General features: G+C 41.6%; 1 protein-coding gene across 4 annotated transcripts in view; it reads right to left on the reverse strand.

Moving 5' to 3' along the window:
- The window catches only part of LOC147673871 (receptor-interacting serine/threonine-protein kinase 2-like), a 416,465-nt gene that overhangs the window by 59,289 nt on the left and 345,070 nt on the right, over positions 1–12,106 (reverse strand). For all 4 annotated transcript variants that reach the window (XR_015302639.1, XM_086947754.1, XM_086947752.1 and 1 more), the window contains exon 10: positions 336–504. Coding sequence is in view for 3 of the 4 variants with exons in the window: in XM_086947754.1 (XP_086803880.1) it covers positions 336–504 (169 nt within the window). In the remaining variant the exon portion in view is untranslated. The remainder of the gene's footprint in view (positions 1–335; positions 505–12,106) is intronic.

Below are 12,106 nucleotides of genomic sequence, written 5' to 3' on the forward strand. Positions count from 1 at the left end.
AGGGCATTGAAAACTCATTTATTCAAACTGTACTTGAACTAAACTCTACTCTTCAACTTCAGTTGTAGACGATACCCTCCAATCCATAGGCTTCACCTTCCAACTCCCTCTTCCTCCATGTTTCCTCTCAAACACTCCCCCACCCTACAGCTACGTGTGATGTCTCCACCAGGAATCAAGATTTAGGAGCTCCCTTTGCCAATGTCCATCCCTAGTCCAATGCACTGCATATAGCCTGCTATTGCTAAATGTGTTTCGGATGGGGTCCTCCAATCATTGCTTCCTAAAGATGCAATATGTGCAGCCCTTGTACATTGTTCAGAATCTCTTCTTACCGTGTCTCTTTTCAGTCTGCGGAAATGAATTACGTGTACTCCTCAAAGAGATTCCATTTTCAAGTATTCTGCGTTCTTGGTCAACCAAAGGTATGACGGTCATGCTTCGAGTCCGGAATTCTGGTTTCGGCTTGAGCATCACCTTGCTGCTCGCCTGGCCATAGGAGATCTTTAATCAAAAAGAACATATTTCTAAATTAAAAAACACTTTTTAAATATTTTGGATTCTTCAATGTGTTGTAGTGAGGTTCTGAAGTCAGCATTGTCATGGTGAAAATGTGCAGAGGTTGTCGCCATTCCGTTTGCCGGAATAATAAATCATCATTCATTTAGCAGCACACTGACTTTTGCAACTCATACAAATTTTTACTGTTTTGAATGTGAATCATTTTACACCTAGACACTATTTTCTGTCTGATTCATAAAGACCAATCGGTGAGGAGAGTACCTGAACTTTGAGATAAAATGAGGTGCATCCCATTTGCCTGTCATACTCCAGGGGACCTGTGGATATATTTGTATTCATTTAGCCATATTAATGGCATGTTTGCATAAAGAAGAATTTTAAGGTAATTACCATAACGTTGACAGTAAATTTGTTTATAAGTTCCTTCCTAGTCGCCTTATAATGCTTTCAAAATTACTCCTTTGGTGCATGACAAAATAGGAATCATTAGCACCAAGAGCCTGTTTTTGAAGGGTACTGTAAAGGCAAGTCCAGAAACAAAATGGTGAAATTAGTGTCTGCACCTCCAGAGGTATTATTGATGAATTTAGGGTCTCATATGTGGTAGACATGCTGCCAACAGAGACAGCACTGGCTTTACCATCGAAGTAACTCTGTCTGTTGTTTGGGAACTGCGGCCTATTTTAGGCTGATTGTTGTCTGTCGGGACTCAATGAAAGCTGGCAATAAAAATGGTAAGTGATCTTCAGAAAAAGGTAGGTATGGTGCACTCAGCAAACTCAGATATACTCCCTTATTATTAGGGAGACTACTATGTGCGCACTATCAGTGTACTCTGCTTTGGGTATATCTCTGCATTTACTGATGACATCTCCCCATGCATTAATACTGACATATTTCCCACAAAAATATTTCTCCAAAACATGGCATTTCCTAAAGTGTTTAGAGCCACTTTTGTCTGGAAACCTCCTTCACTCTGGTAGATGAACCTTAATATTAACGGCTTAAAACTACCACTACCTTGTGGGAATTTGTAAACCTGCCACCCTGGCAGATAGAAATCATGCAAAACAAACTAAAAATCAGGCTAATAAATGCATGAAATTCATCGCCATTTTCAAGTCATTACTTTTGTAGTACCAATGTGCGGTGTGAATAAGGAATCTGGAGTATGTGTGCTATACATGTTGGCTGGCCTTGCTTCTCATTAAAGTTCATTAAATGTACAGAAATTGAGAAACAAATACCATTAATCATTTCTGTAGTTACTTTAAAAACATATATCAACTTTTGAAAAATGACCCGATGGACACCCCACCCCAACCCACCTTTTACTTGTACTTCACCTTTCCAGAACTCAGGCCAGTCTGTGTCTACTCAACAATTAATAATGAATCTCCCTCCTTTGATATGATGTTCCCAAAAACGGCTACATTTCAACACTGCCATACTTGCATCTCATAACTGGTCAATACTATGTATATATGTGCTTAGCTAGACTGAAAAACCCTGGCATCTGACAATGACTGTTTATTTATCAACTGATTAAATCAGATTCAAAACAATGAGGCTATATTCATATTGGTTTTCAAGATCTTGAGTCACTCCTTAGATCTAACCCTTGGCTTACTTCTGGAAAACATTTTGTGCCAGATTTACAAACATTTTGCGTCATGGTTGCTCCACTTTTGTGGGGCATCTATGATGTGAAATACTAGTAGATATGTACAAAGCACTGCAAGGGGCGATTTGCGATAACCTGCGTGGCTTTGTAAAACAAAGGTAATGTAATGCAGCAGCTTGCATTACATTGCGCTACATTTCATTCTGAGAGGCGTTCCATGGGTGGGACATGGGTGTTCCAATGCATTTAACCATGGATTGCACACAATCCTAGATTTACAAAGGTTTATAAACCTGTATTATACGGTTCCCACTATAATAATAGGACTGTGTAATAGGATGACAGAACTTCAGAATATGAGGGACTGAGTCCTTCCACACCATGAGAAACTGCCAGCCCAATTCCTGGCTGCCTCACAGTGCCACACCTAATTCCTAACCCTGTTAGGGTGAAAGGTGATGGGGGCAACCTGAATATAACACTCGGACTCCCCAGAGAAGTCGCGGAAACAGATCTCACCCTTTTGTTGTATTACTCATGCATGCCCAGGTGAAACACAAGAGAAGTACGAACTACGTTTTCAATACATTTATTGCACAATTGTAGTCTGGCATAGAGAGAATGAGCTGTAACAATTAGGCAGATTAAACAATGCAAATTCACCAGCATTATAAACATGGTAAAGATAATGAACAGTACAACCATGATAAATGAATGCTAGAAGTTCCTGATGAGCAACATACGTACTAGCATACTGTGTACTGTTCCTAGCCTTGAACAGAATGTACAGATTACATTTTGAGGTAAGGTCAACTAAAACAAACAACTTGTACAGTTTATTCCTGGAACAATATCATGCAATCAAAGCTTAAATAAAATATGAATAAGGTCATTACCAAAGGTGATGTGACTAAAACGTGTAAAATATCAAATGTGTACTGAAGCTAAGAAACGGGGGAACCAACTCAGGGCCGTGAGGCACTCACGACACCTGGGATTGCGTGAAATTGCTACGCCTTCCAGAGGATGGAGCAAAAAGGGGAAACATATTTTTTTCTCCTCTTTAGTTACTCTTTCTATGTGTGCTACAATCTGCAGCACAGATAGAAGGACAAAATGCCTTGAGAGATTGTTTTTGTGTAGGAAGGTATCCCTTTCTGCGCAAAAACAATTCCCCTTCTGCCAGGGTGTGTGCCTTAGCGTTCGGCTGCCAGCACTAAGAGCGACCAGAAGCACGCCGTATCTTAGTATATATGCTGTATTTCTGCTCTCTCCCTTTCATGGAACGCTTTGCAGTAAGTGACCTTGCTACACTGCATTGCGTGAAAGGTTGGTCAATCTGGCCCATTTGTATGAATATTTTTGTAAAATCCTTAAGTACCTCACTCAGGTTCAGTACTCATCTTCTTTGGATTGTGATGCTGTTATTCATTCACAGATCATTCTATTATGCATTCACTCAGATCCCAGAGACTCAATGTTCTGATTTTCAGAAAGTAAGACAGAAGACCAACTTACCGCCGCCACCGCCGAGAGTCACTGGGAGCAGCCTCAGGCACCAGCCGCCACCCCCAAGAGTCAAGAAACGCACAAACTTTGCGCCGCCGCTCCGGGGGACCACAACACCCGGCAGGCCTCGCAGCGGCGCGCAACAGCTGACGCCAGACGCGGGGAGAACGCGCCAGGAGGCGCAATAAATTCCCTGCCACCGCGGCGGAGCGGGGGAGACCAACTTACCGCCGCCACCGCCGAGAGTCACTGGGAGCAGCCTCAGGCACCAGCCGCCACCGCCAAGAGTCAAGAAACGCACAAACTTCGCGCTGCCGCTCCGGGGGACCACAACACCCGGCAGGCCTCGCGGCGGCGCGCAACAGCTGACGCCAGACGCGGGGAGAACGCGCCAGGAGGCGCAATAAATTCCCTGCCACCGCGGCGGAGCGGGGGAGACCAACTTACCGCCGCCACCGCCGAGAGTCACTGGGAGCAGCCTCAGGCACCAGCCGCCACCGCCAAGAGTCAAGAAACGCACAAACTTCGCGCTGCCGCTCCGGGGGACCACAACACCCGGCAGGCCTCGCGGCGGCGCACAACAGCTGACGCCAGACGCGGGGAGAACGCGCCAGGAGGCGCAATAAATTCCCTGCCACCGCCGCTTCGCGGGTCGCCCGGGGCAAAGCCCGGGCAAAGTTCGGGCCCTCTACGGCCCTCATCGTCACGAGTAGGCCAGGCTAAGCCACCTCCCTAAAAATCATCACTGAGCACCAGGGATTAGTTCCAGCCAGCTCACTGCCAGTGGAAGTTGTATTGCCTTTGGTTGACCGCCTCCCAAGTCCTAGTTACCAGACGGGGGTCGGTAAGTAGTCTGTAGCTGCCACCAAATCACCCAGGAGCTTGGAAAGAGGAGGGGGCCTTCGTTGAGAAGTTGTTAGCAGACAAAACACCACTACGATTCAGGAAATGAGTCCGCTGGATACCTGTACTAGGTGCTGAAGTAAGACTTTTCTTTTTTAAACCTTGAGAGTTATATTTTGTTATTTTATTGAGTTGTGGGTGCAAGACTATCAGACACCTTTGTATAATTATGCCTAAAAGAAATCATCACATGGGATCTGAAACACCAAAGAACACCATGGAAAACTACCTTGTTCAAGTGGTTAACAAGATAAACAGTGAGCGCAGACAGTCGTTGGGACTGTCCCAGTCACCCATTCTCCCTCCCATGAGCCCACCCACTTCCTCACAAACAAATGAGTCTCTGCTATTAGACTCTAACAATGATGCTCATGAAATAAACTCCCCAGTAAATGTCAGTATTGATTCTAGTGCAGCAAATGTGGCGGACATTGAGCCACATGTGGATAATGGCTTAGATGCACAGGCTGTCATTGTGGATGAAGAAAAAGAAGAAGTGGAGAATGAACCATCTGTAAAGCAGTCCTCGAGGGCAGTTAGAGCCTGTCGTAGATTACAAAACAAACGTGGGGGGTCACGTTCAGGAAAAAATAAGGTTACATCACCGCCAAAGACAAAAAGCACTTGCCAGAACCATGAGGAGAACAATCTAAGGGAGACATTGGATGAGGACCTAATGTCAAGAATAGCGGAGCTGTTAGAAATAAAAATTCAGACACTTATCAAGCCACTTATTAGCAAGATTGATAAAGTTTCTGCGGAGATAAAGAAATTGGGAGGCACACAAAATGTATTAGCAGATGCGATAGGAAATGTTTAAAGTAATGTTAATAAGGGCCACGACTGTCCAAAGGAAGATAATGAATCTGGGTTAACATCAGAAGTTACCCCACCAGGGCCAACTCTTCCGGAATGCCCGCAAACTGACCATATTATTAATGATTTGCCACTAGAAGCCCCAATTGTTCAACTAATTGATCCACCACATGTCACAGTGCCCCCTAGTTCTGAAGAAGATTCAACACAATTTGTAGTTGAAGCATCGCCATTGGTGTTAGTTCTAGCTAATACACCAACCCTACCACCGGGTCAAACCGAGTCAACCTCGTCACTAATAAGCAAGGCACTATACTGGCTGTCAAATAATATGCAGATAGCCCAGAGGGGTGAACAGCGGCTGGCTGATGAAATTAAAATGGCAAGGAGGGTTAGATGGATAGGAAATAAGCAAAAAAAATGGAAGGGCGACTGTGTGATATTAAATCTGTCAAATCCAGCTGCTCTTCCCGATATTCTATCCAATATTCTTCCACCACAAAGAAGAAGTAGTTCCATAATCCCCCTTACATTAGAATTCTTTTACAATGAGTCGCAAAAAGCCAACAATCATAAGTCCCTGAAGCCAGCTTGGTTAGTGAGAAATAATGGATGGGGTGGGGGACCTGCAATGCTTGACACGAACTATGCTTCTAAAAATAGGGCTGGCCCATGGCAAGTTAACCAACATAACACCCCTCGTTACACCATTCCAGGGCAAAATTGGAATTTAATGGGCAGACGAGGGCCGGGTACACTTGTTAACAATTGTGGGACCTTAGGAAATGGCAACTACAACGGCGGATGGCCAGGTGTGCAGCAGAATTTGTTGTATCCTATTACCCCAGCACCCATAGGAAATGGCAACCATAAAGGAGGATGGCTGGGTACTCATCAGAATCCAGCATATCCTATTACTCCTGCACCTAGATGGAATGTACCAGCAAATGGTTGGGGTTTTGGGGCCCCATCTTATAATTGGGGAGTCAGCACCTCTAATAGGTTTGAGGCCCTAGCTGGTCTAGCTGATTGCGATTGACTTGATGGAGGGGCTTTGGCAATGTCATGTGGCATAAAACATACATATCCTAGTTTGCATCCTGAAGTTGTACCAAAGCAGATTGCACTTGTTAAAAATTCTCAACAGCCACTGCATTATGTTGACACAATGGTACAAACACCACACTTAGATGTAAATGGGTCTATTACACAACAGCAGGTAACAGAGAAACTAGGTGTTCTAGAAATAACAAAAATTATTTGTTGGAATATTGCAGGTTTGAAAAAAAAACTTTCCGATCCGGCCTGGCAAGACTATCTGGCTAGTGGGGATTTAATCATGTTCCAGGAAACCTGGGGGCTCGAGAATTATTTTAAGGTTGATTATAGATCTTTTTTCATCCCCGCAGTAAACACAAATGGGGGAAGACCTTCTGGCGGTTTAACAATATGGGTGAAAATCACAGGAGGCCTGTCCTTTAAGCAAATTGATACAAATAATCCCGACCTTCTATTACTTGAGTTAAAAAACACTAAGGGTTGTAGCATTTACGTGATCAATATTTACAGTAGACCACACCGATCATGTAAAGAATCACCAGTTGTAACCCATTTGAGAAATATTGTGGCGGGGTTTGATCAAAATGCAATAATGATTATAGGTGGTGACTTTAACAGAGGTTTCAAACCTATAATAGGCCTAGAAGACATCTATAAGGATGAGGACAGCGCCAATAATATCCCTTTGGTTGACACAAACTATAAAGCACCCTGTACAGTGAGTGCCTTACAACTATTGAATTTGACTCTCGAGTCAGGCCTACGTGCCTGCTACGGGCGGTTGCCCTCAGATTGCTCCAGTAAACCAACATTTACCAGAGGGGCGAATCCCAGTCATTTAGATTACTTTATTGTTTCTCTGAATTCATGGCCCATGATCATCGACCTAATGGTGGATGACCGCACGGAAAGTGACCACTATCCTTTGATTTTATCTGTCCAGACTCAGATCTTTAAAACCCTTGATAAAAGCGCTAAAAGTACAGTTTCTTTGCCACAGGACCCTCTAGTGGCAAACAACCGTAGATCCCTGAAGTGGCCAGTGGTTTTAGGTAACAAAAAAATAATTAGTCAAATCTATAATGTATTTGTGAGGCACATGTCTCCTCTCTTAGGAAATAGTACTGTCACCCAAAATCCTGGTCTGATAGAATCCCATGATCATTTAATTAACCAACTTGGCGAGATCCTATCCAGGGCGGTAAAAAGATCACATAACGCCCAAAAGAGTAAACAAACAGGGATCACCTGGTACAACCAGGAATGCGGGAGAGCTAAAACAGACCTAGTTACAGCGGTCAGGGGGGATTCAGCGGATATTGTGAGAATTAAGAGAGCTCAGTACAAAAGAACCCTATTATTGGCCAAAAAAGAGTGGGACGAAAGGGTTTGGTCAGATTTGTTGGACGCATGTAAGTGTAAAGACCAGACCTCCTTTTGGAGCCTCATTGCTAGAGGCACCAGGGGGAGACTGAATGCAAAGATAAATTCTTAGAGGAGGAAACTTGGGTCAAGCACTTTTCCTTATTATATGCTTGCGAAAGCTCTGGCGAGACTGAAGGTTGGGACAGCTTGCAGCCTCTTTTGGCTGCGCATGACACAACTCTTGTCTTCTCCTTGACAGAAACAATTCTAGCAATCAAGGCAGTTAAGCCAGGGAAAGCGCCAGGTCCTGACAGAATACCAGGGGATGTTTGGAAGCACGAGAATTATATTTGGGCTCCTTATATCAATTTATTATCTAATGATATTGCTAGAGGAGCTCCTGTTCCAGAAACCTGGAAGGGGGCGGAGATTGTAACACTGTTCAAGAAGGGTGATAGGTCAAATCCCTCGCATTATCGGCCTATCAGCTTAATTGACGTGTTGCAAAAAGTTTTGCCCGTCAAGTTCTTAGTCGGCTTTCCACTTGGATTGAAGAACACTCTATCTATACAAAATACCAGGCAGGTTTTAGATCAAAGATAAGCACTGTAGACCAGGTTTTTAGATTTTTATGTTTAGTCTGGAAATACACGATTATAAGAAGTTCCCATATATACGTGGCTTTTGTTGATTTGAAGGCAGCTTTTGATATGGTTCCAAGGGTAGCCCTATGGAAGACATTAAGTAAGATGGGCGTCCCCGGGAATATCCTTCAAATTTTAATTAGACTTCACGAGAATAATTACGCACGAGTTAGATGGGGACCAAACGGTGAAGTCACTGAGAAGATAAAAATAGCAAAAGGGGTAAGGCAAGGGTGCGTAATGGCACCTACTTTATTCTCTTTATACGTCAATGACATTCCTGACACTCTTTTGGACTGCGAGCATGACTCTCCCAAATTGAGTGGGCAAGCCGTTCCGGCATTATTGTTTGCAGACGACACTATTTTAATTTCTCAGACACCTAGGGGACTCCAAAACCTTTTAAATACATTTAGTTTGTATTGTCACGACAAGGAACTAGAAATTAATTCCTCAAAAACAAAAGTTATGACAATCAACCCTCATAAAGGTTTTAGCAAAGTTTTTAAGATAAATAACGAACCTATCGAAGAAGTCCCCAGTTTTAAATACCTGGGTATCATTTTAGACAGCAACGTTACATGGAAAACACAACTGGAGAACTCAAAATTAAGGCTGACTCGAAATCAGTGTCCGATTTTAAAGAGGCATAAGAATAGCCATTTTAAAGCAGTCTCACCAGCCATTGAATTATTTAAGTACAAAGTGCAATCATCCTCACTTTATGGTGCGGATCTCTGGGCTTATGCTCTAAAGGATACTTTCCGAGTGAGGGAAAATTCCTTTATTAGGCAACTCTTAGGGATACCTGGGTCAACACCATTGACAACCGTATTATGGGATCTTAACTTTCGACGTACAGATGACTATGCTTCTCTCCGTCCGCTGCTCTATTGGGTCCGCTTGTGGTCCGTTGAGGAGCTGACTGATTACAGAGAAGCACTGAAAGAGATATTGGCTATAAGGAATATCACGCAATTGCCATGGTTAGAGTACGTCAAAAAATGGTTTGAAAAACTAGGGTTAAGTGATTTTTGGTTTGATCCTGACTCCCTCACAAATAGCTCAAAAAGGATCTTGAAACAAAGGTACTGGGACTATATTAGAGACTCAGTGTTATCAAACCCCAGAACAGGGACTCTAACCTCGAAATTTTTTGAATTTAAAATGACCATGCAATTAGAGCCCCTTATGGATGAAATTTACCCTCCATTGGCAAAAAGCTTATACTTAAAGTTCCGGTATGGTATTTTGCAATTAAAAGAAAGGACAACTAGCTGGAACTGTGATAAGGGGTTGGCCGGGGCCGTTGGCTCCGATATATGTGAGTTTTGTGAGATGGGGCTGAAAGAGGATGTGTCCCATGTTTTATTTATATGCCCAGCATACCTTAAAGCCAGGAAAAAATGGCTAAAGCCAATCTGTAAAAGGTTAGGCCTCCGACAAATTAAGGTTGGACTTAGAATTTTTAAGGGAGACACTGCTCAACCGATTGTGTTCAGCCTGAGTCGTTTTCTCTTATGCGTAGCCTTGATTAGGAAGATGAAAAATTAAAAAACCTAAGGAAATAGGCTAGTTTACCATGTTACTGAGTCATCTGTTAGCTGCTAAAGTGCTGCTTGCTTTACTGTTCTGGTGTATACTTCTTTTAACAAAAATAGATGCTTAATTTATTGTTTTATTATTCCGTATACCTATTCAGTGTTCTAGTATACTAGAGGGGCCAACTAGGACCTAGCCACCCTCAAGTAGATGATCTGGGAAATGAATTGAATTCCATGTATTTTATGCAAAGGAAGTGTGTTGATATTATAATCCACCCGTTATTTTATTATGTATTTAAATTGTGATATGATGTATTATGATTGAATGTATTGTATTTTATAAGGTTTTATAAACCGAATAAAGATTGAAATGAAATGAAAGTAAGACAGAAGCAGATAGTTTTCTGTAGGGGTGCTCGCCTCTAGAATGTATTCTTTAGAGTCTATTTTGTCAAAATTTGTGTGTGATAAAAACTCCCTAGACTTGCAGTAAGTAAATTAAAAATAGGCAAAACAAATGGGGTGGGGGTGGGAAGGTGAGGTAGCCTGGTTAGATTTACAGAATGAAGTCTTTATCGCCAAGCCTCCTGTTTATTAAATTTGTATACTGCTAATAACAGTTCCTGATGGGTTACAGTAGAAACCACTTTATTGAATACTTTTTCTTCTGATTAAATATTACTCCTGGGTAAATGACGATAATTAAAGACATTCTTGTTGATTAAACATAATCGGATTTTAATGCAAGAATGTTATATTTTCTAAAATGTCTAATTGCGACAGTATGACCTCCGCTATGCTCTAGTATTAACATATTTTTAAAAAAAGAAACAGATCCAACACTTGGAAAGACGGATAAGAGAAAGCCCTTTTTTGGATTACCAATTATTAAAAGTTATTAATAACATTCTTAGTATCAAGGATTTACAAATTTATTTTAATTTTCCCTACAATTTCACTCCACAATACTCAAAATTATATGGAATTTAATTACTTCTCTTATTATTTTCACAACACACTCGTCTATTTTGCCTCAAAAATGTTTTACTTTTAATTAGGGGAGCAGTATTCTAAAAGCTTAATTTATTTATATACAGTGTTTCTCCAATTGAAATGCATTAGTAGGGAAATGTCTATTTTGTTGGCCTAATGATTGGTGGGATATCCTACAGACTAAGTTATAAAACTTTTAAAGTCGCCACGATTACTCAAATGTCGTTTTCATTTTTACATAAGACTTGGTGACGCTGTTGATGATTTCTATAGGTCGTAATAAAAATTGAAAAAATAAAAGGGATTTATTTCTTATGCTTTTTTCTTGTGATGAACACTTTAGGTTTTTTAACCTGCTTATAGTATAAAGTACATTTTATTCTTAAATTTAATTTACATCCTCAAATGTATTCTTGGGTTCACCTTCATTTTTGAAGCATACTAATTGTATTAACAAATGTAATAAACAATATCTCTTTATTTCTGTTGCTTTTCAGCAAATTACCTCCTGCTGGGAAGACTTTTCTAAATTGTGCAGTATAACTCTCCTAGTGTTTCATGGTGTCCTTGCTAGGCAACGGTGTTACAACGGTGTTACAATGTTGCAGTAACCAGGACTTGCTATTTTCGAGGATTTATTTTTGCAAAAAGCTATTGTTTCCAAGAGAGTTTGTTGGAGGACATTTGGGAATGCATGGAAGTATTCTGAAAACCAAGTCATGTGACTTTGAGCCTTGCTAAAGACATTATAAATTGTTGCATTTAAACTTGGAGTTTGATATTGTGAAGGAACTGAAGCAATTTACATGTCAAGGAAATATTACACATGATTTTGAAATATTATTATGAGAAAAGAAATTAGTTCTTTGCAAATGATAAATGAATTGCAAATCATAGGAACCACAGAATTGTAATGCCTATTCATTACTTTTCAGGTGCACCAAGAATTGAAAAGGAACTAAACCACTAGCGGCCCGTCTGCTGCCAAAGTGGCGGGGTGGGCTGGAGGAGGGAGGTGGGATTTGGGGGCGAAAAAAACTAAATAAAAATATCCCGCCGCATCGTGCTCTTTCAATCTTATTCGGAGCACAGGCTCCCAGACCTTCCTGCGGCCAATTCTGACGCTG

This window comes from Lissotriton vulgaris, chromosome 12 (assembly GCF_964263255.1).
Source record: "Lissotriton vulgaris chromosome 12, aLisVul1.2, whole genome shotgun sequence".
In the NCBI taxonomy this organism is placed as follows: domain Eukaryota; kingdom Metazoa; phylum Chordata; class Amphibia; order Caudata; family Salamandridae; genus Lissotriton; species Lissotriton vulgaris.